The sequence below is a fragment of the Bipolaris sorokiniana genome (genome assembly GCF_000338995.1).
Source record: "Bipolaris sorokiniana ND90Pr unplaced genomic scaffold COCSAscaffold_9, whole genome shotgun sequence".
Lineage (NCBI taxonomy): Eukaryota > Fungi > Ascomycota > Dothideomycetes > Pleosporales > Pleosporaceae > Bipolaris > Bipolaris sorokiniana.
In genome coordinates, this window is record NW_006911903.1 from 760,711 (window position 1) to 779,744 (window position 19,034).

The 19,034-nt window shown below is 50.8% G+C and overlaps 9 protein-coding genes across 9 annotated transcripts; 6 read left to right on the plus strand and 3 right to left on the minus strand.

Moving 5' to 3' along the window:
- The first annotated feature begins 22 nt into the window (after positions 1-22).
- On the plus strand, positions 23-2,198 carry COCSADRAFT_37866 (uncharacterized protein). The gene is made up of 2 exons (XM_007702829.1): positions 23-813; positions 871-2,198. The coding sequence occupies exons 1-2, from the start codon at positions 247-249 to the stop codon at positions 1,990-1,992; spliced, it is 1,689 nt and encodes a 562-aa protein (XP_007701019.1). The 5' UTR covers positions 23-246; the 3' UTR covers positions 1,993-2,198.
- Positions 2,199-3,436: 1,238 nt separating this feature from the next.
- Positions 3,437-4,028, plus strand: COCSADRAFT_336250 (uncharacterized protein). The gene has a single exon (XM_007703075.1). The coding sequence runs from the start codon at positions 3,679-3,681 to the stop codon at positions 3,979-3,981; it is 303 nt and encodes a 100-aa protein (XP_007701265.1). The 5' UTR covers positions 3,437-3,678; the 3' UTR covers positions 3,982-4,028.
- Positions 4,029-4,695: 667 nt separating this feature from the next.
- Positions 4,696-7,315, minus strand: COCSADRAFT_336268 (uncharacterized protein). Its single transcript, XM_007703076.1, has one exon. The coding sequence runs from the start codon at positions 7,111-7,113 to the stop codon at positions 5,110-5,112; it is 2,004 nt and encodes a 667-aa protein (XP_007701266.1). The 5' UTR covers positions 7,114-7,315; the 3' UTR covers positions 4,696-5,109.
- A 353-nt stretch (positions 7,316-7,668) lies between these two features.
- On the minus strand, positions 7,669-8,851 carry COCSADRAFT_92713 (uncharacterized protein; the record flags this gene model as incomplete). The annotated part of the gene is made up of 2 exons (XM_007703077.1): positions 7,669-8,751; positions 8,807-8,851. Coding segments are annotated over 2 exons (1,128 nt in total), but the record flags the coding sequence as incomplete, so codon positions are not given.
- Positions 8,852-9,159: 308 nt separating this feature from the next.
- COCSADRAFT_37870 (uncharacterized protein) lies at positions 9,160-10,012 on the plus strand. The gene is made up of 3 exons (XM_007702830.1): positions 9,160-9,205; positions 9,257-9,384; positions 9,439-10,012. The coding sequence occupies exons 2-3, from the start codon at positions 9,313-9,315 to the stop codon at positions 9,706-9,708; spliced, it is 342 nt and encodes a 113-aa protein (XP_007701020.1). The 5' UTR covers positions 9,160-9,205; positions 9,257-9,312; the 3' UTR covers positions 9,709-10,012.
- A 415-nt stretch (positions 10,013-10,427) lies between these two features.
- Positions 10,428-11,114, plus strand: COCSADRAFT_92628 (uncharacterized protein; the record flags this gene model as incomplete). The annotated part of the gene is made up of 4 exons (XM_007703078.1): positions 10,428-10,464; positions 10,559-10,616; positions 10,695-10,816; positions 10,870-11,114. The coding sequence occupies 4 exons, from the start codon at positions 10,428-10,430 to the stop codon at positions 11,112-11,114; spliced, it is 462 nt and encodes a 153-aa protein (XP_007701268.1).
- Positions 11,115-11,459: 345 nt separating this feature from the next.
- On the minus strand, positions 11,460-12,623 carry COCSADRAFT_93512 (uncharacterized protein; the record flags this gene model as incomplete). Its single annotated transcript, XM_007703079.1, has 3 exons — positions 11,460-11,550; positions 11,606-12,029; positions 12,092-12,623. The coding sequence occupies 3 exons, from the start codon at positions 12,621-12,623 to the stop codon at positions 11,460-11,462; spliced, it is 1,047 nt and encodes a 348-aa protein (XP_007701269.1).
- A 478-nt stretch (positions 12,624-13,101) lies between these two features.
- COCSADRAFT_191252 (uncharacterized protein) lies at positions 13,102-16,214 on the plus strand. Its single transcript, XM_007703080.1, has 3 exons — positions 13,102-13,444; positions 13,493-15,180; positions 15,231-16,214. Exons 1-3 carry the CDS (start codon positions 13,349-13,351, stop codon positions 15,973-15,975), a joined length of 2,529 nt encoding a protein of 842 aa, XP_007701270.1. The 5' UTR covers positions 13,102-13,348; the 3' UTR covers positions 15,976-16,214.
- A 1,673-nt stretch (positions 16,215-17,887) lies between these two features.
- Positions 17,888-18,994, plus strand: COCSADRAFT_191253 (uncharacterized protein; the record flags this gene model as incomplete). The annotated part of the gene is made up of 1 exon (XM_007703081.1): positions 17,888-18,994. The coding sequence occupies one exon, from the start codon at positions 17,888-17,890 to the stop codon at positions 18,881-18,883; it is 996 nt and encodes a 331-aa protein (XP_007701271.1). The 3' UTR covers positions 18,884-18,994.
- Positions 18,995-19,034: the final 40 nt, after the last annotated feature.

The following is a 19,034-nucleotide window of genomic DNA, read 5'->3' on the forward strand; positions in this document are numbered from 1 at the left end:
CAAGCTTTGGATCGCCCTGGTGCGCCGGTCCCTGAAAACTCCCTAGGCCTAACTCCGAAAGACGGCAACGTCAGAGCAGGCCCATTTTCTCAACTGCATAATCCAGTCCACTTTCCCCATCACACGTCAGTTTCCCACATCTCCTTTCCATCTTTTATATGCTGCTTCTCTCCCAATCGTACATACTTTAATCGCTGTACAATATCCACATCGCTCCCTTTTTATTTTGCTGCCAGTCCCGGCGCAATGTACGTTAGCAGAACAGCCTCCCGGGCAGCGCCCGCAGTCTTCAGAGCAGGCATCAGGACCACCACCCGCACACATCGCCCCATGCTGCGCTCCTCGCCTGCAATTCGCATCCTCATCCCGCTTCGAGCCCTACAGACCGAGTCGACGTCATCCAACACTGCACAGAACTACCCACCCCCTGGCTTCGACCCCAAAAAAGCAAGCCAACCACTCTCCAGGCAGGACCAGGACAAGGCTCCCCAGCAAGCCAAACCCCAGCTCGAAAAAGACACCCTCATCCCCAAGTCTGGCCCAACCGCACACGCCAAGACATCCGCACAAGATGTCCAGACGATCAGGGAGTTGGGCGCAGACAAGGCAGCAGCCGAAACTAAGGAGGAGAAGAAGGTCATGCTGAAGAAGGACGAGGAGAAGAAGAAGCTTACCGTCTGGCAAAAAGTCAAGAAGGAGCTGGTACATTACTGGGACGGTACCAAACTGCTTGGTTTCGAGATCAAGATTAGTTCCAAGCTTGCCTTGAAGATGGCTGCTGGTTACGAGCTCACTAGACGAGAGCGTCGACAGGTGTGTTTTCTTTTGCTGCTCAAGCCAATCCAAATGCACAATGCTAACTTGACCTAGCTGCAACGTACAGTCCAGGATCTCGCCCGTTTGGTTCCCTTCCTGCCTTTCGTCATCGTGCCGTTCGCGGAGTTGCTTCTTCCCGTAGCGCTCAAGCTCTTCCCCAACATGCTTCCCAGCACATACGAGGGCCAATCAGCCAAGGATACCAAGGCCCAAACCCTCCGAGCAACCCGCAAGGACGTTAGCGACTTCCTTCGCCAGACTCTAAAGGAAACCGGTCTGCCAGTCTCTCCCGAAAATGCCCAGACAGCCGAGTTTGGTGAATTCTTCCGAAAGGTGCGCACAACCGGCGAGAAGCCAACACCAGAGGAAATCATCAAGGTCTGCAAGATTTTCAAGGATGACTTGACTCTTGACAACTTGTCTCGTCCGCAGCTCGTCTCCATCTGCCGCTACATGAACATCACTTCCTTTGGTACCGACAACTTCCTGCGCTACCAAATCAGGGTTCGTATGCGCCAGATCAAGCGTGACGACAGGGCCATTGCCTATGAAGGCGTCGAGACTCTTTCGGTTCCCGAGCTTCAGACTGCGTGTGCAAGCCGCGGTATCCGAACGTACGGCGTTTCTCCTGGCAGGCTACGGGATGACCTGACAAGCTGGCTTGATCTCCGTCTTAAGCATGGTGTCCCTTCAACCCTCTTGGTGCTTTCCAATGCCTTTGCATACGCACAGGGCAAGGACGCAGAAATGACATCCCAGATTGATGCTCTGGAGGCTGTTCTTTCCAGCATCCCCGAGGAACTCTACCACGAGGTGGACCTCGAGGTCCGGAACGCTGAAGGCGCCGCCACCAACAAGCAGCGTCTCGAAGTCCTCAAGGAGCAGCAGGAACTCATCAACGAAGAGAATGAGCAGACAGAGACGGTCGAGAACAAGGCCGCTGCCTCGCCCAAGGACCACGACGACATTGACGAGGCCGAAAAGCCCGCAAGGGATGCCGATGAGGCAAAGGAAGCCAAGGCCACTGAAGAAAGCAAAGAAGCCGAAGCTAGCACCGGCGAGAGCTTGGGCGGAAGTGCTGAGCGCGCCGAGCAAGATGACCGTGCAAGGAAAATGGATGAGCCTACCGGCAAGGCTGACAAGCCTGCCGATGCTGTTAATGCAAAGAAGGAGTAAATATGAGACGAGATTTTCTGTCTCTCTTTCTCTACTCTATTTTCAAGTCACATAGCTACCCAAAAAGAAACTTTGCAAATACCATGGCCTCTCTCCTTTTTCTTGTTATTCTGGGATAGGGAGGGGAAAGGGAAAGATAAGGTGCATATAGAAAATACCCCCTGTTCCCAATAGAAAGTGTAACATTAGATAAAAAATGTATAGTTAACTATACGAAAACTTACTTGATTGTTACGGTTTTCTGCATGTGGCTAGTGGCTTGGCGGGAGGGGGTATGACTAGCATGTACGTATACACGTAGGCCTTTAAGTGGGTCTTGTTGTATCAATTGAGTGTTGTGTTGAGTGATTTGTGTAGAGGTGAGGCACGTGATCATAGCCGTTTAGTTGTACATACGATTAGCATTTTTAGAATGGCTGTATCTGATTGGCGAAGCGATGGTGCTGTAACTCTTGATAAGAGCAGCGAGATTTTATTTGATCTGTGTGAAAGAGGAAGAGAAAGAAAAACCAAATTAAGAGTTGTTTTGGGTAATGGGAGATAGTATATATATCTCTCTCTCTATTGGGAACCGAAAGTCCATCCAATACCTGTACTACGTCTGTATCGCTCGATGCAGATTGCGTGAAGAAAAATATGCTTTGGCTTTAAGCAATTGTACGTCTGTAGGCATCTTGTCGCAATGATAGTTTTGATTTTGTTGGTATGGAGGTAAAAAAGTGGGCAAGGGTACTGAAATGTGTATAAACATGGAGTACATACTAGCCCTCCCCCCTTTTTTAGCGCTAGCTTCATGGGGGTCAAACAGTAAGTCACTCATCACTTTTTTTTTACTGCAATGTTTGAGGTAATTTCAGACTGAGGGCTAGACCATGAAGAAGAAAGCTTATTTGCTATTGTACACAGGTAGTCGCTCAGTGCGAACTTATCATCAAACACCTAGTGGTATTGCAATTCCCGTATCAGGGAGCACGAGAGAGATATTCGATAAGGCGAATAATGATCTCTTCCCTCAGCTGAATCATGCTATTCCTCAGCTCGATCATCTCCCAAAGTTCAGACTCTCGCCTTCTTGCACGCTCTTTCTCATCCTCGGCCTTCCCAAGCAGCGTCAAGAAGTTCTGCCTAAACATGTCATGACTTTTTCTGTAGGCTCTGCATGGCCTGTTCATGCACCTTTACCTTCTCCGTCTCTGTTTTGAGTATGTCTATCATTCGCGTATGGTATGTAGAAATGATGTCGTAGCTGATTAGAGCTTCCTTGGCCAAGTTTTGAAGTGGTGCCGGCGAATCGTTGCTTTCGGTCTACTTCATGATGTCGCCGTGTCGCCAATTCGATACCACGCGCCCCAACTGGAGGTACTTCTCCTTGATTTCTCCGGGCCTTTTGAAAGAGACCATGACGTTGCGCAAGTTTTTGCACAAGGATACTACGTCTCTATCGACCTGCTTGATAACGTTCTTCAACGCCATGTTCTCAGCTATGACAGGTTCACCCGACGTGGCGACTGAGGGTTGGTCCGGTGACGCCTCTTGCTCCATAGCACTTCGTTGAAGCTTGAGTCGTTTTTCTAGCGAAGCAACGTTTTATCCGCATCTACGGTGTAGATTAGGTTCCGCAAGTTGGGCCCTTAGATCATTCATATCACGTAAGTGTCTCTGTCGGAGCGTCTCAATGGTCGTCTCATGAACCGTACACTGCTTTTGCAGCACATCGTTTTCTGTTTTCCACACCTTGTAATCCTCCTTCAGTCTTCCGATCCTTATCTGAAGGATTTCAGACAACTCCCGCAGAGCAGTTATTGTGGTTTGTTGAACCTCATACTTCTCCTGCTATGTTTTGCCTGTATCACGCTTTTTCTCAAGTTCTTTGATCGTCGCAGCACTTGTACGAAATTCCGTCTCCAATCTCACCGACTCTTGCTGGAGCCGTTTGATTGTTTGTCCACAGTTTTGATAGTCTTCGAGCTGCTTTTCGACACTTTCTAGTGTTTCTGATCGTTTTTCATGCTCGTCTAACTGGCGCCTCAAACAGGCGATAATACTGTCGCAGTCGTAGTGACCTTCCCATTTGCCCAGCTTCTATTCGAGACGCGTAATCCGGTCTGCTTGTTCTTGGCAATCAATATGATTCTCCTCCCAAGTGCCCACTTGATCTTCGAGGTCATCGATGACGGCCTCCAGCCTCGCTTGATTGTCGCTTAGAAGGTCACTCTCTGCTTTGAGCTCAGCAATAGTAATATCTGTGGCATCTGTGGAGATGTCAGCGGGACTCATGCTTTTTATGGGCGTTACTTGCCTTTGGTTTCTCGTCTTCTCTCAGCCATTGCCTTGTCGATTATTTGCTAGACGAGCTTGTGCTCTCTGACCCGGGTATCCAGTTTCTTCATCTTTTTCAAAATGTCTTCTCGGTCCTTTGATCACTACTGTTGAGCAGCCTGTGCAAGCTTGATGCTGGCCTCATGATCGCTATCATGAATCTCGTCCTCAGTATCAGAGGAGTTTCTTATCTCGTAGGACGTGATAAGTGATCCGATTCGATGTTATTTTACCATACTGAGACAGCGTGGTGTATTTTGGGTGGTGGGTGCAATAAGAGAGGGGAGAGAAAACTGTTTATGTCGCCTTCGTTGTGCGGCTGTCTGGCGCCAAGCTTTAAGGGTCTTTCACTGTGGAAGTGTCGAGTAAGCGGCGCTGTTGTTCTGCATATATCAACAACGCATCAGCCCTTCGTAGGCCGGTTGGGACTGTGTTTCAGCTTTGGTAACTAAATGTTGTCCGCATAGCAGTATGCTGCCTTGTTTAAATTTCAAATTTAGATGATGAGTATTCTTGATCATGATGGTAACAGAGAAGGTTGCGTCTCGCCGGTCAACTTTGTTTTCGAGTGATGCACCAACAGATGCAATATGAACATCTACGCCTTTCCGCAACACATTTAGCTTTTCGGTAGTCGTCAAAGTGTGACCCGGAATGGCAGCTGCATCTCTCTTCGCTGTCTAAGCAGCTGCGAGCTTGCTACAAGGAGAATAATCAGGTAGCTGGAGTACAATCAAACAAATCACTAGTCTATCCGGAGTCACCAGCCCATCAAAAATCCTACTCACGCCCTCTTATTTACTCCTCCTCTTTTTCAGCGTCCCCATTCCTCGTTGGATACGCTTGCACCATCCTCGCCATTTCTTTCATGTCCTGGTCAATCATTTCAACATTCTGCTTTGCCGTAAGTAGAAGGGCATTGATTTCCTTTTTCTTGAGAACACCCATGTTCGCACTTCTGGAAGACACAGCATGAGCTACACTGGGTTGCGGCGCATTAAGGTTGGCCACAGCATACTGCACCGTACCCGATCTTGTTCTAGAGAAGACACGTGAGAGAGAACTACGCCTTTCTTCGCGCTTTCGTTGAATGTCAAGCAATGTGTGCCAGACCTCCCATTCGCAATTTCGGCATTGGCTTAGAATTCCGGTACCGAAATCTACGGTTCGCCTCAGCTCAGTGATTTCATTTCTGAGCCGCGATATTTCGACATCCAGATCATCGATCTCGCGGTCTTTTTGTTGGAGATATATGCTGAGTTGCGGTACGAGATTGTCCTCTAGTCCGGCGATGCAGTCTTGAAGCCCATAGACGGTGGCGGTGAGTTTCTTGATGAGCCGTGCATGTGTCTCGAGGCCAGATTGAGACGAAGTACCTACAGGCGCTGTCTCATGGACTATCTGACGGTGCAGCGTGAGTTCTGGCGATGTGAGGAGGGAGCAGAGCAACACAGATACCTTTTCTGGTACTAGATTGGGAGGAAACGGAGAGCTCGGGCGAGGGTCGGGGGTAGTGTCGCTAGAGCTACTAGAGCTTGACGATGAGTAGTACCCTGGCGGGACACCATTCGTCAATGCAACATGTTCTCTGCCCTGCCCTCCTCGCAAGGGCCAGTTCAAAGGCGATGGGTCACGATAGAGTGTCTCATTTGAGCTTGCATGACTATGGTGCTCAGAGCAAACACTATTTGGCAACAGCTCCTCGTATCGCTGCTCTTTCTCTTGAGGTGATCGTGCCCGAGGTGTCTGTGCCGCATCAATGCGGTCGTAAAATGCACTTGCAGCGATCGGGTAGCTGAAATTTGGCACCAGGCTGACGTCTGTAGGGGTAAAGAGAGGCGTTTCTTGGTGTTCTAGTCCTCCAATGATAGAGCTACACTGCGCCTTTTCCCTAACCGAAGCTTTCGTCGCAGGGTCGACTCCCTCGTGGAACAGAATACTCTTCAATGCTGATTTCCATGTCAGTGATTGCGTCGGTCCAGATTGGATCGATGGGATATCAAGCGGTTTTATTGAGATGCTTGTCGGGATCGGCAGTACAGGATATCCCAATTGAGCTTCTGAACGAGCATGGATGTTATGGGATCGCAAAGGGGCCTGTGGTTCGGTCACAGCTGTTGGTTTTGATAAGATCGGGGCATTCGAAACGGCAAGATCCTCATGAGACTGCTTACGGTCATCGTTATGATATATGTGGTAGGGATTATCTAATGGGAAGTCCATGAACCTGTCCCACTCTTGTGTGCCGGGTGTGATCGGTCCTCGAGGCGGCGATGGCGATCTTGGGGGCGGTTGCATGTTACTTAAGGGCTTAGCACGCGCTGGTGTGAGATTGATGCTATTTCGTCCCTCCCATTCTTTGGGGTCCTTTGCATTCCTCAAAGTGGCCATCCATTCGCTAGGCACGGGTTGTGCGGAGGGGCCCTTATGATTGCTGCCATTTGGACGCTGAGTTGGGGTCCTCTGAGTCTCTTGCCTCAACTCTGCATCAGGTGGGCCAGCATATCTCGGTTCTGAATCCGCTACTAGCATGACACTGTTGAAATATAGTTGATCTTTTGGATATAAACACCCCCTGTATGGGCCTCTGTCGATGATCACGGGAAGGCTGTCTGAAGAATTGCTAGCTCTTGGCCTGACCCACCCATCGTCCAAATCATTTTCAATCCTGTCCAGTATTCTTTGCTTCTCCTTCTCCCGTTGCCTCTGAAGCTGTTCAGGCGTAAGAGGGGGCTCTGCAATCGTGTAATAGTGGACGGGGCGCCGGAATGGATGTGCTAGTCGCTGATAGAGTGTTGTCATTTCTTCAGCTATGGTGAAAAATAACTTGGTGTTACGGATGCTGAAAGCTTTGAACAGGCTAGAAGTATGAATCCAGGTGTTTGACAAGAATCCATGATGCGTTGTTTGATACTACCCTATGGTCAATTGTGAACAAGCGTCGTTTGTGCCTGTGCTGGCACAAGAATTCTGCTTCCAAGGACAATCGCGTGGATGTGATTGACCGCGGAGGCATTTGAACCCGTTGACATTGATGCGTCATAATGTGGGAGCTGTAAACCAAGGAGAAACGACCATTCGAAGACCATTCATAAGCACTAAAAGCACTTGCAGATGAGATGAGATATCGAACCGAAACTGCAGGTTGTATTACCAACTGTTATCGCTTGCAAATATAAACTATGTGTAGTCTCTTCATCTGAGCCACGTACTATGAAGACAGGATCGTTGTTCGGGGTATGTAACAATCGTGAATGCGCCATGGTAAAAGAGATCCGCTCCATGGCTATGCAATCGCAACAATGCAGGTAAAACGCCCCCATGCCGTGGAATCGTGAACCGTAACGCCGAAGATCCTTAATATTTTCTTTTTGCTTTGGCTGCCATTGCTGCCAGCCTCTTCTTTCGCTCCTCTTTCTCCTTCTTGAGCCTGTTCTCTTCTGCCAAAGCTTCAGCATCTTCCTTCTTGGCAGCCTTGAGTGCCAACTGTTCTTCCTCTTCGACATCCCATATGCCTCCCTCCATGGCCGAAGAGCCGTCGGATTCATAGTCTTCTTCATCGTCGTCCATGTCGTCAAGGTCATCCCAGTCTGCATATCCGTCATAGCGGCCCTTGGTTGGGTTGGGTTTTGGTTTTGCAGCCGGTGTGCCGTTGCGACTCGACGTTACAGGTGCACTGGAGGGACGAGCGGTGCCTTTGTAGCCAACTTCAACAGGCTTCCGAGCCGGCCGTGCAGTGCCTTGATAACCTACTTCGACCTTCTTCTTCTCTTTGGAGGGATCCGCCTTGGGATCTGCAGGCTTCGACGGCAGTCCGGCGACAGGTTTCTTGCCTTTTACTCCTGCTTCTGCCTTGAGCGCCAGCCGCTCCTTCCGCGTCAAGATTTTTGTAGGCTCATGTTTGATCGGTGGCGCTACGGGTTTGCTGGCATCCTTCTCTTTGGCCTTCTGGAGCATGGCCAGATAACCTTTCTTGGGTGCGGCATTCGAGGCGGGTGCGGGGCCGGTGGCTACCGGAGCAGGTTTGGGAGCAGGCGCCGGGGCCTTGGTTGTAGTAGCGGGTGTGTTTGATGACTGGAGAGGCTTTCGGGCAGGTGGGTTTGCTGTTTTCGAAGACGAGGGCGCAGCGGTTCCGCGGTAAGGGACGGAGGTGGTAGGCGTAGACGAAGAAGGTCTTGACGTGGCAGGTGACGACGTGGCACGAACCGCGCCATTTGCCTGTGCTATTCCGCCAACCGCCTCTTTTCTCTGCACCTTTGTCTGTCCATTCTCAACAGGACCCGATGCCTTTCGCTTCAACTGCGGTGCTTGAGACGCGCCGTTCGCCCCTCCAACCGGTCGCGGCGCTGGTTTAGGGGCACTGCCAAGCGGACCTTGCTTTGATGCTGTTGCTGCGGACCTTGCGCTCGGGTCGATTATCGACATGATGTCTTTGAGTGACTGGAAGACACGGTTAGCACACGGGAGATGTTGCGGGCAGTCTGCTGCAGCTCACGCTCATGGTAGGCAACTGATAAGCGTTTGACTCAGTGTTACCGCTCGTCGATTCGATTGGAGGGCAAGTTGTACATGCTTTCCTAGTAAAAATCGCCGGTATTGATAGTCGGCGGAGGGTGGTCGCGCGCGCAGAGAGAAGGCAAGGCGCACGGGACCGGTGGATTAGAATGGACGGCCAGAGAATGAGCGGACAGCGACGGCGCAGACGGGCCTGTTTTATACCTTGACTTTGCGCCTAGTCAGCCTTCACGTGACGATACGGCCATCTCGCGCTAGTCCGACAGCGGAATGGCTTGGGTAGCGAGATCCCACCTTGAGTCAATATTCTATGACCAGAAACTTTTTCTTTTCGACAACCACAGCGAGAACTTGTAGATTCAGTCTCCGGCCACAAGCGGTGCGTACTTACTGTTGTTTGCGCCCAGCGACACAATACTGACAGGCGCAGGTTAAATCGATTGAACTCCTGTTCCTTTCCACCGAAACCACCAATCTACCATCACAATGAAGCACCTCGCTGCATACCTCCTCCTCGGCCTTGGTGGTAACACCTCGCCTTCCGCCGAAGATGTCAAGGTATGATGGTTTATGAAAGGGGTTTTTTTCAACAGGAATTCTAATGAAATTTAGTCCGTCCTCAACGCCGTTGGTATCGAGGCTGATGACGAGCGCCTCAACAAGCTGATCTCCGAGCTTGAGGGCAAGGACATCAACGAGCTCATCGCCTCTGGATCCGAGAAGCTCGCTTCCGTTCCCTCTGGTGGCTCCGGTGGTGGTGCTGCTGCCGCCACTGGTGGTGCCGCCGCTGGCGGTGCCGCTGCCGCCGAGGAGGCTCCCGCCGCCAAGGAGGAGGAGAAGGAGGAGTCCGACGAGGACATGGGTTTCGGTCTCTTCGACTAAACGTATCGCCAATCCATCTCTGTTTACGATGTATGATCTGGCCAATTTCTCAAAAATCACGAGAATCATGCGCAACGAGTCCGAGCATTTGGGGCGTGTCGAGCGCGCGATGGATGGGATATGGAGAAAGACTGTGCGGCAATGCTTTCATAGATGCCTGCTGAGATACCCACAATGAAGCCATGCACCCTCAATTACATCGACGTTGTGACTTTCTTCAATGTGACTATGTGTCTGTGCATCTTACACTGATGTATACTTGTTGAGAGCGAGAGCAAAAGGTGTAAATGTTTAATAGTCAGGGTTTCAAATCTACAAATAGATCAGCATATGAGCATCATAGTGCATGAAGACAATGACCTGACTGTTATAGTGATCTCGAGCAGTCACTTTTGACCAGTTCAAAGGTTTTGTCTTCAATGAAAGCTGCAGCGCTGGTTGTAACCCACCTTTTGGAGATCAAGGTTTTGCATCATCAGCACACAATCCTGCATTGCAAAATCATGCGACAAGTTAGTCAAGGTTTACTATTCGTTGCAAGTGTGAACATAGTGATGTTGGTGTTGGTCCAGCTGCGCATGGACGTAGTGGCACGCTAACGGCTCGCTTAAGCGAGGCAGGCAACACCTCGAAATTCCCTTTGCCCATCGATAATTGAACGACCGACAACCCACGACCTAACGAAGTTCCCCCCATCAGCTACTTCGACAACCGCAAACATGGCTGACGCTGACTACGATCCCGAGGCCGCAGCTGGTACGCATTCCTGTCCCATTCCCCAGCCTCTCCCCCGCATCCGCAGCGACAGATGGGCATATTGATGGCACAGCATGGCTAACGAGATGAACAGCCCTTAAGGCCAAGAGGGCGTTCCGCAAGTTCTCTTACCGCGGTGTCGACCTTGACCAGTACGTTTCGGATTCCCTCGATACCCCCCTACGCTGGGGATCAATATAAATGATAGCGGTATTCTGATTGCGATGCAGGCTCCTCGACCTCGGCTCTGAGGAGCTCCGTGACCTCGTCCACGCCCGCGCCCGCCGCAGGTTCAACCGCGGTCTCAAGCGCAAGCCCATGGGTCTCATCAAGAAGCTTAGGAAGTCCAAGCGTAAGGAGCACAGTCGGCTTGATGGGCAGGATAAGATGGCTAACATGGCGCAGAGGAGGCCCGCCCCAACGAGAAGCCCGACCTCGTCAAGACCCACCTCCGTGACATGATCGTTGTCCCCGAGATGATTGGCAGCGTTATCGGTGTCTACTCCGGAAAGGAGTTCAACCAGGTCGAAATCAAGCCCGAGATGGTCGGCCACTACCTCGCAGAGTTCTCCATTTCATACAGGCCAGTCAAGCACGGAAGGCCCGGTATTGGTGCTACTCACTCTTCCCGTTTCATTCCTCTCAAGTAAACGACTGGGTTATGGTTGCATGGGTTCTTTAGTGGGGCGGACAATGTACTTGACGACCTACAACGAATACAGGTGTTAGGTGCATTTACTCTCGATGGCTATGACGTACACAAAAAGACGACGGCGAGCATGAGGACATGGTGTAGATTACCATCCATCAGATTCGAGATACCTCCACATATGTTCTTTTGTACAAGATGTGTGATATGAGTTGTGAATGTTGCTTTTGACGACTTGTGTGGTCTATTTTTGAGTGCAAGATGGCAAACGACATGATCAAATGCGGAAATAATCAAATTGGGTATTCTATTATGCACGAAAAGACTCCAAAACCATATCCACCCGCTACCTTCCGAGGCGCATCTCGACCTTAGCGAAATTGTATAGGGCTCGGAGGAAGACTTGATAGTTGACGCCCTTGTTGTCTGGCAAGTGACTGGGAGGAATTGTTAGTGCTGGGCCTCACAAAAGCGATAAGCGAATTAACTTACAAGATCTCGGTCAACCTCAGCTGCCATGGCGGGTAGCCCTTCAATTGAACCGTTGGACTGAACAGAATCAGCAGGTCTGGCTCGCTGGAGACGTGGTCGTTTAGCTGTGCATCGATCAAATCCATGTTGATCTGCTCTTGTCGCACGTCACCCTTTTGCGCCATTTCGGCCAGGGTGCGAGTCAAATCGACAATAGTATCTCGGCCGTCATGTTCCGACAAGAGGAGTACAGTGAGGTGCTGGCGTTCTTGCTTGAGGCTTGGGTCATTTGGCTCAGCCGACTGAGGGGGAGTGTCGGGTGGTGAGTATGAGCTCAGATGTGGTGCGCGGAGGGAGAGGGTGGGTTTGCGTTGTGGGCCAAAGTAGGCTTCAAGCGTGTTCCAGATACTGGCATGGGTTTGGGGTAGGTAGTTCTTGAGGACGCCTGTTTCGCTATTAGCACTTCAAAAGCCTCTTTGTACGTATTAGTAGATTTTGCTAGCTTACCAGTTCGCTCGTAGATACTGAGAAACGGAATTCCAGCACTTGCTGCCCAAGCCGCTATCTCGCAGACATCGTTTACGAGACCTTCAAGGCCAGCGTTTCCCTGACTTCCGTCGTCCTCTTGGTATTCTACAATCACACTCAGGTGCTTTGGTAGCTTCTCCAGGTCCTTTACGTCGTGCGCTATGAACTCTGGCGTGCGATGATGATATTTCAGGAGCGAGATGACTTTTCCCCGTACAAGCCGGTAGGCGCGTCGAAAGCGGAAGAAGATGCTGAAGAGCAGAGCGACGACATGGTAGATGGTGAGGTGGAGTAGTGCTTTGAACGGGCCGATGAGGGGTTTGCGGTGATGTTGCTGGGATGCGCGTCGACGGCGCTCACGGAGGGCCTTCTTCTTTTGCGCCTGTGTATCACTATCGGAAATGTCGGTGGGAAGAAAAGGCTTGAGCAGTTCCTCGCGTTCCTGGGCAGAAAGCTCCTTGCGCCGGAAAGCCGACTCCTGTTTGGATGATAGACCGGTGATAGCAGCCATTGCAGACGACGTGCTGAGCAAAGGGGTACAGGACGAGCCGGACTATCGATGGCTACACACGTGAAATCAGGACAGAAGCTGATAAGTATAGAAAAGAAGAGTCAATGCTCGCGTTAACTGGCCATGGTCGGAGGGTGGGCAGATGTAAGATACATGAAATATCCCTGTGAGGCTGGTGCATGTGCATACGTGTGGCGCCGTCTCTTCCGAGCGTAAGCCAAGGCGTAGGTATGTACGCGCATGTTGCCGTGCTCCGCCCTGCGCAGTGGCGCTATTACGCGGAAGCTTTCGCAAGTGATGTGAGGCTGTTCAACAATCACGGCTCTAATTTAGGCATTTGTGTACAACAGTAGAAAGGTGCATTGTCATCATAGCGCATGGGGTTGCCCGTGGTTTGATTCGGCGGGCGCTTCTGCATTGCGCCAGGGACCGAGGCGTGGGGTGCGACAAGCCACAGTCGCGACTTCACTCGTCCCTACTACTACCAGGTGCACATACACCCTGGACCGGGAATGCTTTCTCACGATTATCGCATGCACCATCCCAAGACATGATCTGGTAGAAGCCTTGTGCAGCTTGATGCTTTGCGACAGTACCAACAACCTCAGCCCCAGCCCATTTCAGGCGGCATTGGCTCGCTGGGTAGCAACGTACACACATCTGCTTTACATACCACTTGAATGATATCTCGTCCTTGAACTCCGGCCTGTGCCTTGCTCATAATCATGCAACGCGTCAGCTCCGATGGCGCTTCTATACTCACCCACCAGACCTCGAGGACCTCTATACGCATACCGCAATTCACCCTAGAGAAGTTCGCCGTAAGCTGCCACCCAGCTCTTTTGATTTTCCCGTGCTGACTCACGCAGAGCAAAGACTTTCTGGTCAAGGATTTTATCGAAGACCTTTCTCAGGCCGCTGTACCTGCGACACGACGATCCGGAGGCGCTGGCGGGCAGCAGACGTTCGACCCAAAGCCGCTTATCCGAACCTTTGAACATGCCCTGAGAAGCCTCAACAGTCTATCCGAGGACCTTGAGGAGAAGGAGACAGACCTCTCTGGAGCCGTCCGGCGGGCAGAACTCCAACACAACCAGAATGTTGAGTCCCTAGGTAGGCGGCTGGAACAGGCCATGGATAGATTTCAGAGGCTGGACAACTCGCTGAATGGAAACGACGATGGAGGATCAGATACGGGCGGCAACGTTGCCATGCGCATAGGAGAGCGCCTCGAAGAGCTTGATCGCCAGCGGAAGAGGGCTCTTGATGCCAAATTCCTGATTGAGTGCTGGCAAGAGGTCAGCGAACGAGGCGAACTCATGATTCTAGAAGATCAGCGGAAGAACGGTGATATCGTACGATGTGCTGAAATTGCGCGCCAGCTTCTGCGCATCAGCACACGCCTTGATCCAGACGGCAGTCAACGAGTCAATGGCGATGTCCCGAATGGGATGAAGCGCAGGACGACACACCAGCCAAGACATAACACCAAGGAGATCATTGAGAAATTTCTCGAGAACTTGGAGCAGGACCTTCTCAGCAAGTTTCAAGAATGCTATGCACGTCCCAACTACCCTGGGATGCGTGACTGCGCCATTGCTCTCAAAGGCTTCAATGACGGTGCCAGCGTCATTGGGACTTATGTCAACCAGCATTCGTTCTTCATCGATCGTATGCAGTTGAGCGGTGAGGATCTTGGTACAGATTTGGAGACATGGGATCGCCTCCAGGATCCTGATGCCGAACCGCCTGGCGTGGAACCAACGCTTCAGTCTTTGGTTGACGAAGTCAAGATTGTCGTTCAGGAAGAATCCGCTATCATCAAGCGGGCGTTTCCGTACTACGAAGAAGTTCTCATCAAGTTTCTGGAACGCATATTTCAGCAGTCTATCCAGTCCAGGCTCGAAATGGTGCTCGACAAAGCTGGAGATCTTTCGTCGCTTGCTTTCCTGCGTTCGCTGCAGGCTTCAAGAAGTTACATTACTCAGCTCGTGGAAGATCTCAAGACACACGGTTTAACAGAACATCCTGAGCCTGCTACGTCGGCGGTTGCGGCTACGCTTGACCAACAACTGGAGGAATTATTCTCCTCGTACTTTATCGGTGAGAAGTACATTGAGCGAGAAAAGAAGAACCTTGAGGAGCTGTACTCTTCATTGCTTCTCAAATTCACCATCTACCACTCGCGGCGAAGCAAGATGCCTACCTCATACTTTGGTTCGCTCGCGCAACGAGGCAAAGAGCTGGCCGCATCCGCTCGCGACAAGTACATGGAGCGTCTGGAAAGCACTGAGCTACCAGCTAGCCAGAAAGCTACTCTTCTTCGTATCGCTGGGCTGAAAGAAGACCAACAAGAGAAGAAGGATATCGAGGTCACTGACGAGGATGGCCGACTGTCACTACCAGTAGCCAAACGAATGCTCAAGTGGCTAGCAGAAGGTGTCGGACGTGGGCTGGAGTTGTCGCCTGGCAATGAGACACCAAAGGATGTGCAGATACTGCTCAACTTGCTTCTGCGGCAAATGGGCAAAATGTACTTGGAAACGGCCCTGGACGCGTAAGTATCGCCTCTATTGTGATTTAGCATGTCAACTAACGTCAATGCAGTGCACAAGATCATGCCGCATCGCAGGAAAACTCCAAGACACCACCAGATCTCACCCACCTCCCCTCTCTGCACACTATTACCACAATGCTGCATCTCCTACAACAAACAACTACTACAATCCTCCTGCCTTTGTGCACACCCAACCTTACCATCCGTCGCGAGATTGAAAAGTCTATTAATCTGACAATGACCACGCTCGAGGCGAAGCTTTCCAACATCCTCAATCTCACAATAACTGCCTCGCTGAACTGGGTGAGCAAATGTCTTGCCCAACAAAAGAAAACTGATTTTCGACCAAAGGAAGAGGACCTTATGGTAACAAGCGAAACCCAAGCTTGCCGTGAAGTTTCTGCGTTCCTTACACGTGTTGCATCTCAGGCAACCTCTGCCCTATCTGGTCGAAACCTCTCGCTCTTCCTTGCTGAGCTAGCGCGTGGTCTCCGCTCCCTCGTCCTAGCGCACTTGCTGAAGTTTTCCATTTCACAAGTCGGTGGTCTAAGCGTATCGAAGGATATGAACCAGTATGTTGAATTGGTGCGAGCATGGCCGACGGGCGATGAGCTGGAGCCTGGTGCTATGGATGTTTTGACAGATGTTAGCACGTTGTTTATCATTGGGCCAGAGGCACTCAGGGACCGTTTGAGGGCTGCAGGTGGACAGGATGCGCAGGAATTGAAGGGTTTCATTGCTAGGAGAGACGATGTGGGGACTGTTGGCGTGCAGAGTGTGCTCAATGGAGTGTAAGGTATTTGGAAATCTACTTCGTGTCTATACAGTAATAGCAGATTCAATCTTGCTACGTGGTTCAGAGTGCTCCCCATATTGCTTTAGGGTGTTGTTTGTGAATATGTAGGATTTGTAACCTGTATACGGACTGTCTGAGCCTTGTCATGTTCACTGAGCGTTCTGTCTCCTGATTGTTTTAGTAGGCACAGATGTGGATCACGAAGATGTGTATTTATTTAGCAAGGTCTTTTCTGTCCCTCGTTGGATAACTAAATGGAAAATTTCAACGAACTTTGGTGCTCAGTTAATCCGCAAACTACCTACCGTCTTGTAGACATTCTTCCATGAATATCCTACCAAAAACAAAATAGCAAACTTTGCATATTTTGACTTTATCGGCTATTCTATGATACAAAAGCAGTGATAGTCGACTCATTACGATACTTTGCCAAAAACCCATAGGGAAACTCTACTAAGGTAGTTCCCAGTTGTCGGGTCGCATACTCGATATGAGATTCGCCAACGGAGTGCTGAGCCTCAGGCACCGCTTGAGCCCCACCCTACACACTTTTCGTCAGTCTGGCTCTGACGTCAGGACTAGTAACGGAAAGAACACTCGGTAAGCTCTTGACGCATGATGATCGGTCACGACACTTTCTACACATCCACAAGTCGATAGGGCCGTAAGAACCACTTCCGGGCAGTGGAATCCCGGAACCCCGGAACAAATGCCTTCGGTCTCCCTTCAACGGGCCCTGATGCCAGAAACTTTTCAGTGCTTTCATCCGGTCGTGCAACGCCAGCCCCGTTTCCGACGATACCTTCATCAGACGTCTCAGTAATGTCCTCACCACATATCACAATGCTAGCTGTACCCCTCACTCGATGCACGCCCACAAAGAGCCAGTGGTACTACCCGTTTTGTTAGAAGATTAAGGACAATAGTGGTGCCTCGTGTCCTTCATTCGTGGTACGCAAGACTAAGAGTAGTTCTTCTACATCTACCAAGGAAGATGGTTTCTTGGTGAGCATTGTGTAGGGCCGAGAGCGTTTGTAACTCTGACCCTATCTCTTCTTCGGGCCACACGAGACCAAGATATTCTTTAATGCCTTCAGATTGCTGGACAAGACTAAAGGCGCTTTCCTTCGTATATCGTGCAGCGGAGAGGCCATGAAACTTACATATACAGTGGTGTCTCATCGACCTTGAGCCGCATAGGATGCGTTTAGGTACCAATACCATCCTTGGATATTCCTCTACATCCTAAATGTACGGGAATGGAAACCAAAATGTCCTAAACCCAAAATTTTCGATCGCATATCCATATCATCAGTAGATCATTGATAATTGCCTTCGCCGGCTTTCAATTCCACTAGTTTCCGCATCGTTGGTCCCATCGGCCCTTTTCCTAGCAGGCAGTGAGCAGTGAGAAGCAACAAACGCACAGTCTGTGCGTATATAATAAAAAAAGCCAGTCTCGCTCCGTCACCACAACCATTCATCATAGCCATCCACCTCAATCATGGGTTAAGACGACCGAATCCTCCCCTGTGAGGAGCTCAACATTTTCCGCAAAGATCTAGAGAAGCTCAAGGAGGAGTTGGAAATCGTCACTCAACGATTCGAGGAGAGCTTTGAGCCTCTAGAAAAACTACACAGGTTGCCTTAGACAGCTTGAAAGCGACCGAGGGGGAAGACAAAGAACTCGAGAAACGTACGAATAACTATCTGCAGTCTAAAGAAGTGGACATGTATGAACGTATTTTGGACCCAATATCTGATGAAGACGATACTCTGGCGAAGCAATTGTTCGCCACTGTGTCTCAATACTTGGACGATGTCAGGCAGGAGCGGGACGAAAGAGCGCCATCAATTCCCCTTGGGCACGTTTCGCCCAGAAATCGAGAGGAAGTTACTCCTAAAAGATGAATGGGCTCGCAACGCCGTTTAACGCGTGTTAGTAGCGAGTCGTCGCCGTCGCCATGTTCTCCGAAATGTCCAGCTCTCGCCGCGTTGCTTAACACCCCCAAGCGTGGCCGATCATTTACGCTTGATCGTAGGCAGACCATTGTCTCTCAGCAAGACAGCTTTCAGATAGTCGCTGCTAGTCAAGGCGATCGGGCTGGATCTCCAGTTTCTCGTCGGGCCACGATGGGAGAGTCTAGCACTCTTCGACAGTCAGTTCTGCCATCCTCGCCAAGCGTGCTTCCGCGCACGCCTCAGTCAACTACGGCATTCCCTCTTTCTCCATACCTTGAACGCCTTTCCTCCCCATCAGGAGGTGCCTCGGACTTCATTCGTCGAGTCCAGCAATCTGGACGCTCCAACCGCGATACCGCATCAATACCGCCGCCGACGATACCACGGCGTAGTCTTATCCCAGTTCGCGCGCAACAGGATACCACCTCCAGTAGGTCACAAGGTTCCTCTTCAAACCAGAGAAGCCAGTATAATCCGTTCTCGACAAAGAATACCACAGAGTCACGAGCCCAAGAGGGTTATGGAAGGAGCACGATAGCATGTGAGGATACATTCGATGAGAACAATCGTACTAGACGATCCGGATCCCAAGAGGGATTACAGAAACCTCAGGAGAGTAGCTCTGTAAGCCCCTTGGAACGATACTTGGCTAGCAGTGAGATTGACTTCGGTTCTTTGCTATCCAGACGATCTTCATCCGTTAGTGCAGACAGCAGCTTGTCGTTCAACCCCACGCAGAACCCCATGTCGGCAACGTCTCCGCCTGGCGCACGACTTGGCAAGCAACGCCTAGATGAAGGTACCCAGAGCCAGCTGCGCACCCACTTTTCCCACCTACGGCCACGGCCACATAGTCTAACGCCTTTTCCATCGGCGCCTAGCAGTAGTGCAGAAAGCGAGGGAGCCATCCCGCCAGACCAATCGCCTCCCGTCGGGCCATCTTGATGCGCAGTACCACTAGAGGTGACAAAAGAATCCATGGATATCAGTCAAATGGCCTCCAAGGAGGCCCGGTACATATCGAATGCTTCGGTGCGCATAGAGGGCAGGTGGATGAAATAATCCGAGATGGATGAATATATTGCATCGGCCCTCC

Bases quoted from the DNA above. Each gene is read 5' to 3' on its own strand.
- COCSADRAFT_37870 (XM_007702830.1), top strand. From the start codon at position 9,313: ATGAAGCACCTCGCTGCATACCTCCTCCTCGGCCTTGGTGGTAACACC. The intron at 9,385-9,438 runs GTATGATGGTTT...AATGAAATTTAG, and splicing joins CTTCCGCCGAAGATGTCAAG to TCCGTCCTCAACGCCGTTGG.
- COCSADRAFT_37866 (XM_007702829.1), top strand. From the start codon at position 247: ATGTACGTTAGCAGAACAGCCTCCCGGGCAGCGCCCGCAGTCTTCAGA. The intron at 814-870 runs GTGTGTTTTCTT...AACTTGACCTAG, and splicing joins CTAGACGAGAGCGTCGACAG to CTGCAACGTACAGTCCAGGA.
- COCSADRAFT_336250 (XM_007703075.1), top strand. From the start codon at position 3,679: ATGAACCGTACACTGCTTTTGCAGCACATCGTTTTCTGTTTTCCACAC.
- COCSADRAFT_191252 (XM_007703080.1), top strand. From the start codon at position 13,349: ATGCAACGCGTCAGCTCCGATGGCGCTTCTATACTCACCCACCAGACC. The intron at 13,445-13,492 runs GTAAGCTGCCAC...TGACTCACGCAG, and splicing joins TCACCCTAGAGAAGTTCGCC to AGCAAAGACTTTCTGGTCAA. The intron at 15,181-15,230 runs GTAAGTATCGCC...ACGTCAATGCAG, and splicing joins TTGGAAACGGCCCTGGACGC to TGCACAAGATCATGCCGCAT.
- COCSADRAFT_336268 (XM_007703076.1), bottom strand. From the start codon at position 7,113: ATGACAACACTCTATCAGCGACTAGCACATCCATTCCGGCGCCCCGTC.